The 20,592-nt window shown below is 39.2% G+C and overlaps 1 protein-coding gene across 1 annotated transcript in view; it reads right to left on the bottom strand.

Moving 5' to 3' along the window:
* Positions 1-6,228: 6,228 nt before the first annotated feature.
* NCKAP1 (NCK-associated protein 1) overlaps positions 6,229-20,592 on the bottom strand; it is a 58,296-nt gene continuing 43,932 nt past the window's right edge. Inside the window, exons 27-32 of the mRNA XM_009078668.1 lie at positions 19,655-19,735; positions 15,831-15,924; positions 14,077-14,193; positions 10,223-10,332; positions 7,973-8,062; positions 6,229-7,390 (exon numbers count right to left, since the gene is read on the bottom strand). Coding sequence (XP_009076916.1) covers positions 7,274-7,390; positions 7,973-8,062; positions 10,223-10,332; positions 14,077-14,193; positions 15,831-15,924; positions 19,655-19,735 — 609 coding nt within the window. The 3' untranslated portion in view covers positions 6,229-7,273. The remainder of the gene's footprint in view (positions 7,391-7,972; positions 8,063-10,222; positions 10,333-14,076; positions 14,194-15,830; positions 15,925-19,654; positions 19,736-20,592) is intronic.

Genomic DNA, 20,592 nt, shown 5'->3' with positions numbered 1-20,592 from the left:
GCTGGAAACCATGAAATCTAACCCTGTAAAAACAATTTCATGTTAAGAAGCAAATACACATGCACAGAAATTTGTAACTCTCCCAAGTAAGGGTTCCCTGTTGCCTTGTGTGCTCCCCTTGCTCTGTCAGACCCTTACAGCCTACAATGCTTTCCACAGGAGCAGCTCCTGGGTGCTTATTTTTAACTTTGCAACTCAAATTTCTGGTCCAATTTCTGACTTACTGAAAAACTTGAAAATGGGGCAGAGTTGCTGAGGCTGCAGCTGCTGCTGTGACTTTGTGAGAGTGTTCTGTGTTTTGCCACTTGATTTTTGCTTCTGTGAGAGATGGCAAGGAAGGTAGAAAACAGGTATAGAGAGGTATGACAAAATTAAGGAAGAGCTGGTGGTCTATAGGCACAAACCCACGTTACTTAAATGTGAAGCCATTAGACATTAACACAATCCATGGCTTGGTCCGAAGTAAGCGCTCAATATCTTAGAAAATCTTGTTTTTCTGCAGAACCCTTTCCTTGCTCACCAGATCTTTTAGCCCTTTGCAACAGTCCACAGCATTCACTATGTCCAGTGATTTACAGTCCCTTAAAAGTATGCACCAGGCCATGCTAAAGCTCTTCCCCCCCGCAAAAGTAAGTAATTTGGGAGATATTACAGGAACTTTGGGACTTTCAGATCATAGTTCTTCATCCCAGACATACTTTAGTTGTGGCAGAATAAAAGTCAGCAAATTATTAACACACTTTTTTTCTCCGGTTATATCCTGATGAAATTAAGAATTTTAACAAAAAAAGCTTAAAAAAAGTAAGTAATAGGGTGACAGTGCTAAGAACTAAATGTTTTAAAGTTGCTTTACTTCTCCACTCAACAAAATTACATAGCTCAACTAATACCAAGGGAAAAAACTATTGGCATTTTTTCGGGAAATATTTATAGGTTTTAAGTGTGGCTATTTCACTGTCCCTCCCCTAGTATTGCTTTCACAAGATCCATAAAACTAACCTCCCAACAAGCTTTTCTCAGGCTAGGGCGTGTTGTTTGGTTTTTTTCCCCCCACATTTATAGACTGTTCTTACAACAATGCTGCTTTTTTTCCCCTCCCTGAAGCCACAGACTTGCTTACTAAAATTGGAAACACAAATCCCTTTTTAGCAGTGCAGTTCACAAGCATACACACAAATATTTGCCAGTTTAACTGGGCAGGAATAAACTCGATCAAGGTTTTGTGACTTAGAAAAGCTTGTGTATTTTACCTGCTCACCAAGGACTACTGAAAAACCTAATGAGCCTGTTCTCTGTTCACATGGCTGTCAGTCACCATGCTGGAATCATTAGAATATAAGTTTAGAAAAAGCCATTTTCCAGCACCAAGGGAGTTTTTACTGTGAGCTTTCCTTAGGAAGAAGGCAGCAGGGGTTTGGCCTGCTTGGCATCTCAGCTACAATGCTTTTGCAAACTACCTGAACTCTCCCAGCCCTGTCCCACTTGATTCAAGCAATGTGGTTTTAAAGTGGCCCTCAGAGGTTAGCACTGCCTTTAATTGCACTCTCCCTATCACAGTGGGGTCACCAAGCCCTTAACAGCACATACACCTCAAAGCTGGAGTCCAGGCACCTCAGTGATATGCCAGAGGTTGTGTCCTTACTTGCACTTCTCCATCCCCATCTCCTACCTGTAAAATTACAATATTGATAGGCAACTTCTCTTTTTTGCTTCTTGGATCTTCCGCCAGTAACCAGGATTTTGAGAAGCTCTGAGGTGATGTTGGTTTAAAACGCTCCAAGATCCTTCTTGAAAGGCATCTGATAACTATGACAACTGTGCTAAGTGTCAGGTCTGCCAAAAAATTCCACAGGACGGTGTCCACTTCCACTAGCTGAAGAGACATTTAAAACAAATGAACTCTGATTCCACACACCCCGTAACAAAGGGCTGTGACCACCTGTGGCACCATGGATCAATCAGCAAACAATTAGTATTATATGATAAAATTCAAATGCATTTTAACTGCCTAGTCACTAGTTTTTCCTCTGAGCTTTTAAGAGATAAAGTTCACATATCTTCTTAGCACTCAAAAATTGTTATGATAATAGCAGTGCATTGTTCCCTTTACAAAGTTACCTCCAAAGCATTTGCCACAGGCTCAGTGCATTTTCTCAGCTGCTTTTTGTCCCTTTGAAGTGCTTTGTTATACCAAACAAGGAAATGCTGAGATAACTCTTTCACTTACCTGATCTCGTTGCAACACTAAACATTCTTCCTGACATCTTCCATTTTAAAGACATGAATGGATCTAAACCCAAGCAGCACACACCACCTTTAGAGCTTCACTGCAACAGGCTTGAGAGAGATGGTCCCATCCAATTCTGCTGACTCAGTTTTGGCAAACTCATGCTCATATTAAGATGCCTTGAAGTTTTTACACTTGCAAGGGTCCTTTATTTAAAAAGGATCCTAAAGCCAGATAGGTTAGCTTTATGTGCAGCATGGAATAAAGAGGACACTTCAGCTGAAATTTTTACATGCAATTTTGAAGTCTGTGAGAGACAAATCTAGATTTAATCCATAAAGTGTCAAATGACTTCAGAGTTGCCACATGGAATTGAGTCACCGAGCAATGTCTTTCCCAAATTCTCCAAGCACTTTGTGATGAGCACTTTCCCCTCTTACCTACCTTTCCTTTTTTTTTTCAGTGCTATTCTGTATCACCATAATTAGCATAATGGTAATTAACAGTGCATTTGTTGCTTTACTTCTCTCTTTCATTTGTCTGACTATGCCAGGAATGGTTCCATTGCTACTGAGATTGCGTCCTTGCTATTAAAAAGATACTTGAATGTGTACCAAGAAGTAATACTGTTCTTGCCAAACACAAGGCTTCTGTCCTCTGCACTGGCTGCCCATTGAGGTTCCTTCAAATTGAGCCAGACCCAAATGCTAATGACGAGGGCAGGGAGGGCCAGAAGAATTTGCAGGTAACCTGCAATAAGGTCTTTGCTGTATTCCAGTTGCAGCGTGAAGTGAGGACTGACAAGATATGAAAGTATGTGGTTAATGGACAGTGAACTGCATCTCTGAGCACAGGGGTTTAAACACTCACCCGTAACAGCTTTGCAGCTCACAGAATCACAGAACATACAGAGCTAGAAGGGACCCTTGAGGATCATCCAGTCCAACTCCTGGCCCTGCACAGGACATCCGTGGGAACCACGACATGAGCCTGTGTGCATCTATATTCACACAGGTGTCAGTGTCACCTTTTACTATTTACCTTCATTTTTTTGTGAGAAGGCACTCTGTAAGATTCCTATGATCATGAATGAGGCAATAGCCTGAAAGTCTACACAAGAAGCTATTCAAATGCCCTTAGCTCACGCGAAGCTCAAGATATGCTTTTCATCCTGATTTTAATGCTCACGATTTCTCCTCCTGAATTGTGTAAGACACACTGACACTAGACCCAGTGAACAGGTCGTTTTGACCCAGCAGTGCTAGAAAAAGCATGACTAATAGCAAATGAATATGGTTTTGGACATAGGTCAAGAGACATTGTTGTGTTAGTACAAACATTTACAGACTTTGAAACATGATGAACAGCAAAAGCACAAAAGGAATGGTCAATTCAAGTATAAAGGGGAAGATTTACCTTTATCATATAAATGAGTCAAAAATAGAACTTAAAGAAAAATACAGGAAGAACTTGAGTACTTTTGAAAACTGGTCATTTGACAACAGTGAAAATGGTAATTCTCACCCACAAAACCAAAGCTAACGTGTGCAGCTACCTTGCTTAGCACAGCCAGTCGTGTCTACGTTTCAGGGCTAGCCAAAAGGATTGAAATGGAAGCAGTTTCCCTGGATTCTTTCAGTCCTTAATTAATCAGCCCAGTTTAGTAGTGAATACAACTGCAATAAATTACTTATATAGGATCCAAAATGTATTATGTAGCAGTTAAGCTTGAATTTGAATGTGACAACAAATTGAAGCCTATGTCTAAAAACCTCTTCAACTAATTCAACAGGGCAATTTGTTACACCTAAAAACCTCACTCTGAGTTTGATCCAGCTTGAGGGAGCAATTCACCAAAAAAATGTTACAGCACTACTTCAGACATACCCGAACTTAAGAGTTTCTTCAGTGACTGGTAAGTAACCAGTAACTGTTACAAACTGTGACTGGTAAGTAACAAGTTACTGATAAGTTACCAGTCACTGTTACTGTTAGTGGTAAGAGTTACAAGTAACTTCTACAAACAGTTACAGGTAAGTAACTGAGGGTTCACTCCTTAGTATGTATCACAGTGCTGAATCCCAGGATCAGGGAAACTTTTGGCAAAAAATACAGTTTAGAGGCACGGCATCTTTACTTGTGGTCCAGAATCCTTGAATCTGGAACAAATAAGCTCTGAAGTCACACAAGCCCATGACGACCTGCTGAAGAAGGCTTATATCTTTCCTCAAATCAGCATTTGCTGGGGAGAATGCCCTTCCCCAGTGCATCAAAACTAGCATAGTCCACGTGTCCAGTTTAGTTACCAATTCCTTTTCCTACATAGAAAACAAATTGCTACAGCACAAAAGGTTAAGAGTAGCCCTTGTTTTCACTGGTAATCTTTTGTCCTGACAGACACATCTTTGTAAACTGTAAAAATAGTTTTCTGGGCAGCAACGGGACATTCTTCTTCCACACATGAGGCAGAGCCCTCCCCCGCGAATTAGACACTTGATCCAAACTGGCTCCATATGGGACCAGCTCAGCCCAGCCATCTGTGCTTCATGCTCCAGGAATTACAAACACATCTGGAAATGCACAAAAGGCCACCTGAGATGACTGGACATACAATGGCAACAGTTGAACTGACTAAGCTGTGGACATGGTGTTGCAGGCTCCAGCAGAAAAATTCCTTCTCTACCTTCTTCCCCAACAAACTTGGGTCACCAGGATTATGACAGTTTGTGCAGCACTTGGACACAGGTTGCCTTGAGGACTATGCTTGATGCCTCCCATGAGCAGGCTGAACCCTAAATAGCTTTGCAGTAGCTCAGCTGAAACCAAACATGACAGAAGCACAGCAAGAACGAAGCAAGGACACCCTCCCACTCCCTCCCAAACCCAACCGATACATGGATGAGTCCACATGATTCATCTCCAACCTCCCCATTCTTTGGTTCTGAGCTTGCCCAAGTTCTTGCAGGAAGAGTAGTTAAAAAGGCATCACCCCAGAGATTTGTGTGCCAGGCACCACATATATGTAAGGGTTCCCACAGAAACCACTGAGTCTAAAAGGTTCATGACTATATCTAATCCAACTGCATCAGAAGCAGCTTCTTGCAGAGATACTGCACTCCTTATCTATTTGTCAGGGATTACGTATTTCTAGGCTTGGTTCAGTAACACCTCAGACAGTGGAAAGGCAACAGGGATCCAAAGTAAACAGGCAAACACAATCACTTGGTACGTAAAAAGATTAAAGAGGCAAAATGGGTTATTTCTTACACTTGAGTTTTTCAAGAATCTGTCTTGAATTTAGACATTTCTTTTGCACAAAAGGCTACATTACAGTCGAAATCTTAACTGGAGTCAGGACATTTGAACGTATTAGATTGCAAATATTACAGAATATAACTCCTAAGTCTTGCATTCAGCCTAATTTCTTTATGAATAAACTTATTCATTATGGTACTAAATTATCAATTTAAAAACAATCCATGGTTATAACATAAAATGCATAATTAGGAAAAATACAGATGTACTGTCTTACTTCCTTACGACAATTTTATTTCAGTACTTTTTTCCTCTGGACAGAGGAAGCTATTGTAACTGAGCAGACAACAGCTCTTTCATAATAGAAAAAGTTACCCGCATGCACAGAAGTTGCACCAAGAACAGGAGCTCTATACAATGTCCAGAGCCTGCTGAGGAACACACAGCTTTTATACACTGGGGATTACAGAGCACAACCATCTGGTCAGCTTTCAGGCTCAATGAGCCCCTGCTATCCTGCATGCCAATTTGCACGACTGATAAAAAAGGGCTATTATACATCTGTCTCAGTCATGCCTGATGTTACGGTTTCAGCAACGCCCTCGCCTGTTCTGGGATTATTTCAAGTTTTATACTTTAACAATCCACTTATTTCTATGGGTACAACTGGCATTGCTACGTACTGTATAAGTGCTTTTCTGGCTTTATCATGTAAAAGTGAGATTTAAAGGATAATGGCACTAAACTGACACTTTTTACATTGTTTTTAATTCCTTCTTCCAACTTTTTACAAGGTTCACTATTGCAGAAGCCAAAAGGTGAAGGATTAAAAGAAGTCTTCACATAAAAGCTCTAAGGATTGATATTTAATGAACTGTGAGATGTAAATCAATGCACAACAGCACAGTTTCAGCTTAAAATACTAGGATAACATTTATATTAAAAATAATTCACCTACAGATAATACAGTCTAGTGTTTATTGTATGTTATGGAAGGTACACTTGAATTTCAAAAATTTAAAACATATAAAAAGTGGTTAAGGGCTAACATTTTATCAACATGTGATAAATGTGTAAGAATGTTTATTATACAGCAGGGTACAATGGTAGTGTTAATGCCAACAGGGCACCACAGAAGTTAGTTTAAAAAAAATTTCCACTATGCTTTATACAAACAACACCACTTGCTGTTGTTTATCAGGAGAGGATTGCTGTCTGTAGGATGAGCAGTCCTAGAACATTGTTAATGTTAGTGTCATAGTACATAGGTCGGTGAACATTTCAAAATAAAACTAGAAATGCTGTAATTACTTCACAGAAATGCACATCCAATATTTGTTTTCAATAAGAACAATAGGTACAAGATTATAACTCTCCCTATATGAAATAATTTACACACAGATGAAAGCTACACTATCTAAAATAATCACTAAATACATTTTTCTTCTGGGAAATAAACAAGCAATTTTTCTTTTGCATGATCAATATCAAAAAACATATAGCAGAAGTAGTATTTTTTTAAACATAACTGATGCTCTAAAGTTTAAGAAAAAAAAAAAAGGAAGAAATGAGAAAAAAGTTCTTCCATGAATGTGCAACCTAAAATCAACCAAGCTTATATTGTAGTACAACCATATTAAGAAACCACTGATCAGGAATACAACTTTATGGAAAAAGTTTATAATTCACAAAACTGTTCATCAGGCCATAAAGTAAAATAGCTCCACAGTTTACAGATAAAACTGAGGCCACATAGATGCGTGCTATGTCTTATCTCCAGTAAGTAGATACTTAGGCAGAGGATGTGACACTTTGTTTGTAGACGGCATGGTATGCATTTCTCAGCAAGACGTAAGGGAAACAAGACTCCAAGAGATCCATTGTCAGGAATGGAGACTCCTGCACAATCTGAAAAATACCAGAAACACAAAGTTTTGCAGAACACCTTCTACTGCCTGCTGCTGATAATCTATTTCACACAGATACTTCTAGCCTGCACCACTCACAGATTTCACAGCAAAAATAAAGAGCACCAAGTTCGAACTCAGGGGAGAAACTGCTATAAACCCCCTGCTTCTCAAAGCATGTAGTTAGCTTTCCTGTACATACAGTCATCTTCCAAAAGATACAGAATGCTGAAAGGAAAACCCCTGAGCAGAGAGGATTTTGTCCCCCTCACTCTGAAAACTGCTTCTTTCATGTGAAATTTCATTTTAATATTGTATGCACGAAGAGCACAATGAAAATGATTTGAACACCACGATACAGTGTTGTAGGCAAGAAAGGATGATGGCAAAAATGTGTGTGCACGTGGAGGGAATGAAAGAAAAGGAAATCCAGGGAGGAGAATGCCAGGAAGAATGACATAAAAATGGTTTCCACTAGTCTGTGAGCTACAACACCGAGGTGACACCCCAAACCCCCTTGAATGATGCAGCACAGAGCCTATGCCTCAAGTCAGTAGCACAAATAAAACACACAAATGCTCACCATGTCTAGTAGTAGGTAAACAGATTCTCTGTTCCTTGTAGTAGTTTTGTCTGTTTCCTGGCCAATCTTCAGTAGACTGGACGATGCAAGCTACGTAAAATGAGTATTTCAAAGCAATAAATAAAACAGTGCATTGATTGGCTTCTGCTATTTTGTTACACACAGCCAGGGGACTGTGCTGTCCTCTAACAAGGACAAAGGGAAGGCAAGTAACCCTCAGCACGAGCCACCACTGGGCTCTAGTCTCAAGGAGCCATTTTTGCTTATTTCTACTTGTGTCCAGTAAGTACTATGTGCTATTTTAATACAAAAAGCATATTAATTTACTACTTTTTCTTCTAATCACTGGCTGAGAATTATAAACTGTACTAAAATTAATGACAGAACTGCTATGGTATCAAGATATCACTTCCTCCGTCCTTCTCAATATCCATTTGAATTTAGTGAATTTTTGTAAGATTCAAAGCGATTGAAGCTTTTCTTGCTTGAAATTATACCCATTTTGTGAGAGAAGAAAAAGTTTACTTCCTCGGCTATATTTTTACTTGAAAAAATATCATTCTAACTATACTTGAGTAATATTTTATCAAACCATGAGCAACCCTATTAGCCTAGTTTTAGAAGATACTCTAGAACTTCTAACATGTACTCAGGTATTTACAAGCTCAGGATCCCAGGACACAGTTAAAGACAATTTGCAGATGCCTTGATACCCTGTGTTTTCATGCTTTACCTTCCAACTTTGAGGTACAAGCATCATTTATGCCCTCACACCAAGCAACGGCAACATGCCTAAATCACATGTTTACCAGCAATGGATCTTAAATTAAAACACTAACTTCAAAAGTGTAAATCAATATTCCTCTTGAGCAAACTCTGTCATGAATCAATTTGTAATATGAAGACAACATGCAGGCTTGAAAAGATTCTTAGTACGAACTCATCAGCATTAAAAAAACTCCTAAGTTTTTTTCCTATTTGATCTGCTTTCCTGTCCAAGCTAATTATCTCCAGCAGTACATTTTCTTCTTGAGAGAAATGATTTCCTTTCAGACCAACAGTAAATGATACATAAAAGGTGCTAGAAGAGCAAGATTAACAAAATATCTGAACCATCAAGTCATGGTCTGTGCAGTGGTCTGAAACCAGTTCGTAAACACTGAAAAAATGCAAACCTCATACCAAAAGTGTTTTTATCACATCAAACTATACTGGTTTCCTTCACTTGTCAAACGTATGCAACTTGATACAACCATTTCTCTTTCATCTTTTACAGCCAGCAGTTGCATTAGACAAGGTCAATGGCCATAGGTTTTTTATTCTGTTTTACAAAATGCAGTGACTTTCCAGAAGTGAAAAATTCTTTTCAGAAAAAAAAACAAAACAGAAAAATAGTTTCTGTGAACTCCCAGTTACAGAAAGTTACCCAGAATAAGGAGGGAGGATATCTGTTTCCCATTGCAAGGCCAAACAGAAAAATCAAGAACCACTCAAAAGCAGTAGTAATTTTTAAAAACTGAAGTGAAGCCTTTAGTTTCCCTTCAAGTCTTGGCTAATTAAGAGCCACGTTAAAAATTCTATTTGTACTCAAGCAACACACCAAAATGCATTTAAAACATACCACCACCACCTAAGGGCTTTTGATTTTTTTTTTGTAAGCATCACTAAGGATTTCAGCAGCTTTGATCTTCAACCTACTCTGAAGTATAAAAAGATTCCTCAGCCCAACTAGACCTGTAACTTGCTGCTATCCAGCAGTTCATGTTTAAGAAAGGCAGGTACAACAGGAAAAAGTACAACACAAAAGCCACTCTGGAGTTCATTTTACACTTTCCAGGAAGGTAACTAACCAGTGTCCAACACATCATGGGAAAAAGACTGCTAGACAGAGCCATGATTTTATATGCATTGTACAAGTCTTTTTGCAGTCATGGGCCACACAGTGTGAGAGATGGTACATGCTAAACCACTAAAGACTACACTGAAAAAACCATCTGTGACACTCGGACTGGTTTGCTACTGTTACTTTCCAACACCACACACAGCTGACTATGAAGAACTACTGCTAAATTTTATCTACATATAGCTATATTGCACTAACAATATGCTTCTCATGTCCTCAAACCAGATTTCTATGAAATCAATTGCATTGCGTCCCAAATCCACAGAAAACAGATTCCTATGAAGTCAGTTGCACTGCATCCCAAATCAATTGTTCGTTTTAACAGTTAGAAACAAAGTTATACGTACAGCCAAAAATTCTTTGAGACGGTCTTCAATGCTTCCCTTGTGGATGGTAAATAAAGCTGCAGCAATCTGGTTGATAGCTTTTGCCAAGCAATGAATGTTGTTGCAATGCCCTAAACAAAAGCAAGATACAAATTACCTCAGCACCAGGTATGAAAATGACAATATTCTTTGGAAAATGTCACCAAACAGGAAAGAGACTTGTCACAATGAAAGAAAAGCTTTGAGCGTCTTGCACAACGGGAGCAGGAAAGCCACCAGAAGTAGAGATCTACCTTCCAAACCCTGTACTGGTCACAACAACTTGACAGATTTCTGGGGCTTTTAGAAATAAGGGAAGGGACTATATTGGAAGTTTACTTGGTTTCTACAATACTTGGGAGTATTACCCACTTGACTAGGCTAACACAACAGGTGCAAGCAGGTTTTTTTCAAGCTAACTGACATTTCCCCCCCACCCCCCCGTGTAAATGAAGTCCTCATGCCCAATGAGTATTCCTCCAAGAGACCTACAGACACTCAAAAGACAAAACTGTTGTGTTGCTAATTGCCATACAGAGTATTTTGCTTAAAACTCACCCAGGTGTCAGAGCCCTGGAAGGTCATTAAATGACAGCAGTTATCAGTGAGTGCAGAAGAACTGCTCCTCAGTAAGGCTGATACCTCTTCTAGGCAAATTAAGTCAAATCTGCCACTTTTCAACAAAATTAATAGACACTTGGGCAAGTACTAGCATATGAAAAGGTGATCTTTGAAGGAGTTAAGAAGTACTCAAACATGCAAACACTGCTGACTCTTACCAATTCTTTCTGACCATTATTGAGACTGAGCTCATTTTTTCATTCAGTCATTTATCATAACTTCAAGCTCATGCTTGAATAGCAAGGTCAGCTGGACATCATCACTCCACATCAGAAGAATCAATTTCTTCCCCATGCACATCACTATTTTTATTCAAAATTAATTTTCTATGTCATTTGATTGCCCAATTTACTCAACATCATCTCTCTGCAGCTCTTCACTCCTCTAGTAGCCTCAATAACTTTACATGACATGAAAATTTCCTCACCTCACTCTCAGCCTGTCATCCAGGTGGTCTATGACTGTGCTGACTAGTAGATCCCAGTGAAGATCCCTGTGGACCTCCACCAGCAGGCCCACCCTCAAGAGCTGGTACTCCTACTCTGTCTCCTATTTTCATGTGAACATCAGTCAAGAACATCTGTTCTGCTTACCTCTGGTATAAATTTATCTTTGTTTTTGAAGAGGCTTGGCATTTTAAACTGACTTAATTTTTGTGTCTCAGGCTGTACAAAAAGCATGAGCTATGGAATTCAGCAGAGGAACTGTTGTATTCCAATATGCAACAGGTTTCAGGTATTTAGAAAGGGCTATGGCTCTTGCAAACTAGTGTTCTATTCTAGCCTCTAGATGACAAATTAGTCCTCTAGCCTGGTATTTTACTAGCAGTTCGGATTCCTAACTGGGAGCAAAAGCAAAGGTCTGTTAGTTTGAGCCTTTATCTGGAACTAGTGGAAGAAACAGGACTTGATTCTTGAAGTAGGCAGAGAAAATGCAGACATTGCTACAGCTGTCCAAGCACTGTCTGTATTTGAGAGATATGTCTTGCCAGATTAGAAAGCTGAAACTTCAAATCTGTGACTTGTTGACGGATAAATTCAGGATTTGTCCAGGGAATTTGCTTCATAAAAAAGCAGCATTTATTAAGTTCACATTCTGGAAATAGCATCTATATTAAGTGTTTCAAGCCAGATGTTCTACAATAAGGGCAGAACATTAGAAAAAGTAGTATTATGCAAGGAAGGCAGGAATGACAAGGTCTACTCTGTTTGTCCAGTTATTTTTGTAGAGTGAACACATTTTATGTATTCCTTTTGCCAGACTCTTTTGCTTTCAATAAAAGAACCCACTCAGTAAAGAATTACATAATACACGACTCACAAAATCAGTAATAACTCCTAATACAGGTTCATTTGAGTTCTAGATGTAACTTCTCTCCAGTCACAGTTTCATGCCATCTCATTAACTGTACTTAAGAACTGAATTTGAAACAAGGCTTTCCCTGACTTCACGCTAAGAGTTATTTAATTTAAATGAAACCACAAACTGGAATGTTTAAGCTATGTGACATAAAACAGGCCAAAGTTAAGAGTTATCTGTTCTTTCAGCCTGCTAAGGACTTGAAGGCTAAGAGGGTCTTGGAAAGAAGGGAGTCTGAGAAAGACAAACCTGCATGAGCTCTAACCTGCTGGAGAACCTCTAGCTAGCCTGACTCATGTTCTCAGAAATAAATTTGCAGAGGGATAAATGTGACAATGTAATCACCAGTAAAAACTTTTAGTACTGCCCCCTTGACCAGCCATACAGGTTTTGAGACTCCACAGCAGGTAAGGTGCTTTTGAAGGAGAAACTGGTAGCAGAAAGTACTTCCAGAGGATTTCTTTCACAAAACTATAACCAAGTAACATTTAAGAGATGTGGTCTTACACATGCACAAGCAAGTCCATCTGGACTGAGTAAAGAGAGACAACCTGATTGTCCTTCAACAAGCAACTTTCTACCCATGCCCCTCACCAACCACATTAGATATTCCCTGCTCTTGCTATATTCCGAGATTTTCCTTCAGGCATCACGACCTGGAAGAAGCTTGCAAAGAGCAGCAGAAATACTACACGTGTGTAGATAACATGAAACAACTGCACAGGTCATGGATTGTTCTCCCCATTCATCAGAAAAAGCTGTTAACTTTAAAATTCCTAACTTTCCAAATCAATATTCAGGTTCTACTCACTACATCTGATTTATCCAAGTTCCTCACAACTGGAAAAGGCTAAATTAACTCTTTAAAATGAAACTAGAGTTAACAGATCCCTAATCTCTCAGAATGGAAGAAAAGGTTGATTAACCCCAGGTAATACAATAATCTCAAATTCCTCAAAAAATGTGATTGGCATAACACACTAAGTGACACACAAGCCTTTCAGAATCTTTGGTACTTTAAATTTACAGAAGCCAGTTTAGACATATTTTGTGAGTTACAAATTTGAACACATTAAAAACAATGCAACTTTAAAAAATAATTGAAGAAAACATGCTGTGCCCAGGAAATGGATGCAGAACAAACATGGTCTTTTATGTGAGTCATGCTACATATCACAGAGGAAATAGCTTGAACAGCTGAAAGATGACTTGTGTATGTGTTGGAACAGTTTTGTCAGTCTTTTTGCAACTTAATTTTGTCAGAAAGAGAACTTTTTTTTTTGGTGGATTACATGCAAAGGATTTCCTTGAGGCAAAAGTTATTTTTTTAGAATAAGAAAGTGGAACTACTGGGTAGGAATTAATTCTGTTCACAGCTTACACCTTCTGGATATTGTTTTCAAAACATTATGCTTGGTAATATGAACAGCATCTTAAATATAGAAAAGACACCACATATGACTGGCCCAAAGCCAATGTAAAGATTACTAAAACATGATCCTTATTAGACTACCGAGACTACATTCTCACATAATAAGTCTCACAGTAATTAAAGCAGAACGTGAGCTCCAACAATCCCACACGTTAGGACAAGATTGCCCTCTACAGTATCTGAAATGCTCTGAAAATTTCAAGTGCAAAACTAATTTTTCTTAGAAAGTTACCTCCAAAAAGGGTTCAGTAAATGCTTTTTAAAGTACTTTCAGATGAACTCACGTGGATTAGGGCTGACCGATCTTTAAATTTTGTTCACTATAACATGCAATCAAATATTTCAAGTGAATGTAATCAAAGACACTACCAGGACTATTGTGAAGACAGAATTCACAGCAAATACTGAGCTGGCTCTACATTACCTTCGATAGCAGGGCTGTACTGGGACATCACATTACTAGCCAAAGTCGGCAAGGAGACAGCCACGAAGACCATGAGTAGGCAAGCGATTTTGTATTCTTCTTCTGGACTAATGTTTTCTAAAAACCAAAACCAATAAAGGTCTTCAATTAAAGAAGCAAACTTAAAATATTTCTTTTCAACTGCAGGCAGATTATAACACTAAATGTTTGACCAAACTGAAATTTAAACCTGACAACAACAAAGTCTATGTTTGCATTGTGAAAGGAGTAATACGATGTCAGTCCTGCCAAAAGACACAGGGTGGAGCTGGGAAGTGTCCACTCTGGTATGTCCAAGAACAAGAGGAAGCCACTGCCACCCAATCACTTCTAACCACTTAGTTACAAAGACTTCAGTATGCTGAGCAGAATAGTGTTCTTATCACGCTGGTACAAATCCAATTATTGCCCTGAGGTGAGGAGACTCGCACTGGGCAAATGAGCAGGTGATGGTGCACCCACCTGAACTCACACTAAAACCTTGTGCTTTGAAAAATAGCAGCATCATCACATATTAACATAAGATTAGTTTAGAAAAAGCCAATAACTAGTGACCCAGAGAACTTATCTCTATGCAAACAATTACTAAAAGCGAAATACTTCAAATTGCAAAGGAAGAATCAAAACACAGATCATAAACAATCATGAGAATATACTAGAACTCCCTGTCTTGTTCACCCAGCTTAAACATTTTACAGCTGTGCCACAATGAAAATAATCGATTTTAAATGCCATTTTAGATAGCAGGTATCTTACAAAGATATACTTATGTGTACTATACATATAATATATACACACATATATATATATACGCACACACATATAAGATGTATAGAAAAATATACTGTTTTTTTAAGGTGCACAAACTGTGCCTGACATTTAAGTTCAAATATTGAAATGCCCCTCAAAATTAGCTCTATTTCCCAAAATAACTACTATTAAAGCAAGAAAAAACAACTGAGGTAGCATTTGAAATATTCATTATCTGATTATAACTTTTAACTATCCACAACACACTGGGGAAAAAAGCAATGAAATGCCCAGGAAGGAAAATGGGGAAAAACTGAAGACTGTCAAAAAGCACTTAGGAGCCTTAATTCACGTCTTTGAACGTGCCAGAGTAAACAAAATTGAAACGTTTAGACAGCAATGCCTTAAAGCAAATAAGAGGAAGCACTATACATGTTAGAGCATTAACATGTTTATTTTAGCATGCTTTCCCTTGTAAGCTCCATGTTAACACTTGTATAACACACTGGTAACACAATGCTGTGAAATTCATGAAGTGCATTCAGCTGCCAATTCAGCTCCTAATGCTTACTTAGGTGGCACAGATTTGTTACAGAACTGTGCAACAGAACTGATTTGTGTCTGTAGTTGTTCACAAGACAGTCCTGTTGTTATTGTCCTGAAACTACAGCAGTTTTCACCAGTAGATTCCTTCAATATCTACTACCTGCTCTCCTTTTCTAGGTCAACAAGTCAGTTCATTTGTAGCTGAAAAGATACTCAGGCTAAGACATCAGTAGGCAGCAAGCACAAATAATTCATGCTCTTCTGCCATTTATGAAGTTCATCAAAGGAATACAAGGGACTCAAAATATACAAGTTTGCTCCAAGCACTTTAAACACTTCTGTGCCTGAGTGCATTTTTAGTTTTTGCTCCCTATTTATTTATTTTTAATGTTTTTATTTTTTAGACTGGGACTTCTTACCTGATTTTTGGGAAGACAGTGCTACAACCAAGGCAGGATCAATCTCACAAGGCAATCCAGCAGCAGATGACAGTTCATATACATTCATTGCCACCTGAGGACCAGAAGAAAGACAACACTAAATGCTTTTGTGTAAAGATGATGAACAGCTTTACTGTAATTTTTTTAATGTTCATATTAGAGCCCGAGGCAGCAAGGAAATTCAGAGACTTGGCAAAAGTAAGACAGAGATTAGATTTTGCTTGTTTCTAACCTACACTGAGCAATTGGATCAGTACTTTGCGCACCAGACTATAATTTCTTCGTGGCAAGCCAAACAGCTCATACACTTTTCCACATTACCTCCAAAGCAAACACTCTGTCTTCCAATTAGCTCTTTCTGTATCTTCCTTTAATGTTCAAAAGAAACTAACACATTTTCTTTACCAGATCTAGAATGCCAGCTAACATCTGCAAATACAGCATTTTTAAACAAAAGCCAAAAGTCACAATCTGACAAAACAGACTAAGGCAGAACTCTTACAACATTCAGATTTCATACAGATTCAGTGTTCAGAGATTCCAAGCACCAAGAATTAGGCTTCAAGTGGCCCTAACACTTGGAGGAACTAAGAATATCTTGAAATGTATTCTATTTTCCAGCCCATCCCAGGATGTATCATTTGTTACCAACAACAAGCATTCAACACAACAAGAGTTGTTTTCTCTTTACATTTCCTTACTTGGGCAAAGTTCCTGAAACCACAGCTCAGATAAATCTCTGCCAAAGCAGGTTTACACCAAATACAAGAAACACTAGCAATGTGCCTTACTGCCATTCATATTTGAGAAGTGTTACACCTTGCCCATAAATTCACACATATAGTTGAGCAGCTGCATGTAGTGAATATTGTGCACACTATCCTTATTTGTGAGCTCCAGCCTGGCTACCCGAGGGCAAGTTTTGATATGAAAAGCATTCAATGCTGTTAGCACAGTGCTATGCAGTAAGCAGGGCATATGGTATTAGGTGGAGGACAGTCCTGCAGTAAAAGAATTACAGAGCATCTGGTCACGGCTGCTTCAGAGCAAATAGGTTAAAAAGAATCACAGAATTGCCTGGGTTAAAAGGACCTTACAGATCATCTAGTTCCAACCTCCTGCCATGGGCAGGGACACTTTCCACTAGACCAGACTGCTCAGAGCTCCATCCAGCCTGGCTTTTAAACACTGCCAGGGACAGGGCAGCCACAGCTGGTTTGGGCAACCTGTCTCACTGCATCACCACCCTCACAGGGAAGAATTTTTCCAAATACCTAATCTAAACTTATTCTCTGTCACTTTGAATCCATTCCCCCTTGTCCTGTCACTATGTGCACAGTGTGAAAGCCTATTTCTAAAAGCAGACATCCAAACAATTTAATATTGAAAATATCCAAGGTAAAAGAGAAGAAATCCCTCTTCTGACAGTCAACCCAAATCTTACGTTTCAGGGACAGTAAAATAAAAATAACATTTCATAGTAAGTATTTATTTCATCAACAGCTTTAAAACTATTTATGCTTTGCTTGGTAAGTTCAGTACATAGGAAATTACTATGTTATTATGTCCTAAAATATGCCAAATTGGGCAATTGTCCCAAACCATTGTACAAAGTCTTGTAAAGATCTGTCTGCTGACATGTCCTCATTTAAGGAAAAGAAAAAGTTTGCCCTATTGTCCCAAAAGAAGACTTAGTTGCCTACAGTTGCACTGCTGTGAGTGACAAGGCCAGGAGAAAGCTCAGACAATGAGCTGCTGATTGTCCACAGGGTTTAATTGCTATCAGGCTCACAGCACAGTCCTGGCCCTTCCAACAAGCTGTTTTCCAGACAAAGCTCTGGCAGAGCTGCAGGGGAGTACATGTCAGAGTTCCCAGTATTCCCAACAGGCACTATGGACAAGATTACACAGGTTTGGCTCCTTCTCCATGCACAGCCCTCCCACACTATCCAGGCAAGCTATGCTCTCTCCAGGGAGCCAATGTGGCATCGCTCCACGCCACAAGGCTTGACGTCTGCAATTGGTATCACGCGAACACCAGCATGGTGGAGCACACCACAGCACTCAACTCATTTCAGACACTTTCAACTAGTAAAAAAAACACGTCAGCACACAAACTAGGTGTATTTAAGAATCACAGCAGACACAGAGAAGGCCAAGAGCCAAATATTCCATGAAGCAGAGGCAACTAGGTAGAGTGCTACGTGGCAAGAGCCAGACCACAGTCCTCAGCAGGGTTTTATTTAGCAGTACATAGCTTTTACTCTTGCCATCCAGTCATTCCAGTGACTGTAAATTACTCCACTGACTTCCAGAAAAAAAGCAGCAAGTACTACGATTTCTTGTATCTGCTAATACAAACTAGTTCAGAGATGTCTTTGAAGATCCACTGAAATGTTTAAAATTATGTGTTTTCATCAGCTAAAAAATACCAGTGGTAAAATACTGTCTTTGATGATGACTGATGCAGCCTTTATCCCACCCTATTCTTCAGCACTCAGATGCTTTCTGAAAAGATCAAGCAAAGTAAGCAGTGAACTTCCCTGCTCATCTCTTTTGCATGCTGATTCCTCAAGCTCAGTAATGCAACATGATGCTTTGGTGATCAGTGATTTTCTCTTTTAACTACAGGTAGGAATTTTAGAAAGGCTTTCCTTGAGAAGTGTAAAGGCAACTTGCGTAAGTCTCACAACTTTTATCATGAGCCTGTATACTTGCAGTTAAATTTTCCACAGCATTTCCACAGAATTTCTCTATGGTGGTATGAATTTCAATGTTTTCTGGGACATCAAACATTTCGTGGCTGCTTTATCAGCACTGCAAGTTTCAAAGAGCATGTGATTATATTTTGGAATGAAACAGAATACATGTGAAATTTCAGGAACTTTTTCTGAAAATGAGTCAAGAATATAACTGCCAAACTGTGTCTTCTGAAATCATGAAGCCCATGAGAAAGGACTCTGAACTTTTAAAAGGAGGAGTATGTTTGTTATTTAGTTGAATATTCATACACAAAGGACTTTGTATCTTTCCTCAAGAATTAACAGCAAAATGCAAACTTCAAGTTCAAGAATACCAACATATTCTGGCCCTTAAAAACCACACTGTGCTCAAGAGCAGATTTCTAAAAGGTGTTTCTGTACAAGTTAGGAAGTTGTGCAATGTACATCCCACTACATGTTTTCTGCAAATCAAACTGCTGCAATACCATTTAGCAGCTGGAATCCTTCACAGACTCCAAACTGCAATGAGAGATTAAAAAACCAGCTCGGCTGCAGGTACTGTGCATACATGTCCAGAAGCCACATGATGTGCCAACAAAGTGTGTTTGGATGGAAACACACTACCATTCAGAAGCAAGGTGTCTTACTTAAGCTGCTCACTGACATTTTTTCCTAGCATTTCAGACACTGGGTTCACAAAAATTTCCAATTTAAGGTCAAAATCAGACTTGTAGCTACTACCTGCACAGAGCTCCTACCACATAGTAGTTTTATCAGCTATGCTTCTTATTCATGTAGTCAACACCTGATAAATTTTGTATGCAATTCTTTCTATGAAAGTTCTCAAATGTGATCACAGGCAGATAGAGACTTGTTCTTATCCCATCAGCTGGTTGGGATTTTTCTCTCAGAACACCAGGAGGCTGCAGATGCACATGTACTAAGCTCTTCGGAAAAAAAAAGAAAAAAAAAAAAAAGGTGTTGTGTCTGGATTTTTGAGATTAAGCATGAAAGTCTTGCCCCTTACATATTTTCAGTAAGCTCCAAAATGATTCCATCACCCTTTCAGCCAAACATTACCTTCATGTCAGTCTCTCTTGGAATGTGATCTTTGAAGTCCTCAATGGAACTTACAAGGAAAGGAATGTGGTAGGATAAGACCTAAGAGACACAAACACGTACAAAATGAGAAAAATGACTTCCCATGTTAACTATCAGTTAGATACTACCACTATTTAACTGGGTTTACTTCATGCATATGAATTTATTTGTACCTTTAAGACATTAAAGCCTAATGAATGCAAAATCAAGCTGTTTGCAAACAAAGTGAAATAAAAGCATTTGGAATGTACTAAATACAGAAAACACGGCGAGGCATGCTCAGACTAAAACCTCTGTGTTTTAACGTGGCATTTCTCTGAACAGCATTCAAAAAGCTGATTTCAGAGAGTCATCAAGGTTGAAAGAGACCTTTCAGATCATCAAGTCCAACCCTTAACCTGTCACTGCTGTAACCCCTAAAACCATATATTTTCCAGTGCCAGGTCCAGATGCCTCTTAAACACCTCCAGGGATGGTGACTTCACCTGCTCCCTGGGCAATATTCCAGTGCCTGACCACTCTAACAGGGGGAACATTTTTCCTAATATCTCCTCTGCATCTCCCCTGTCTCAGCATATCATAGAATCATACAATCAACCAGGCTGGAAGAGATCTCAAAGATCATCGAGTCCAACCACTGTCATTACTAGACCATGGCACTAAGCGCCACATCTAGTGGTTATGGCCATAACCTTCTTGGTTCTGCCTTCAGCATGCCCAACCCCTCTGCACAGCCTGCCCTTCCCTGCTGTCACTGCCATCCTTCTCCAAAAAAACCCAACACTACATTTAAAAAGCTCTTTAGCACTCTGGGAACCTCCACAGCCTCAGGCACTGAATCTCTCAGCAGTCCAGGCAGCCCAGGCAAGCAGTGTTGCTCTTTCCTCCTGCTGCAAGGATCATTTTCTATTCCACAA

This window comes from Acanthisitta chloris, unplaced genomic scaffold (assembly GCF_000695815.1).
Source record: "Acanthisitta chloris isolate BGI_N310 unplaced genomic scaffold, ASM69581v1 scaffold36780, whole genome shotgun sequence".
Classification (NCBI taxonomy): domain Eukaryota; kingdom Metazoa; phylum Chordata; class Aves; order Passeriformes; family Acanthisittidae; genus Acanthisitta; species Acanthisitta chloris.
This window is presented reverse-complemented; position numbering and strand designations above follow the sequence as displayed.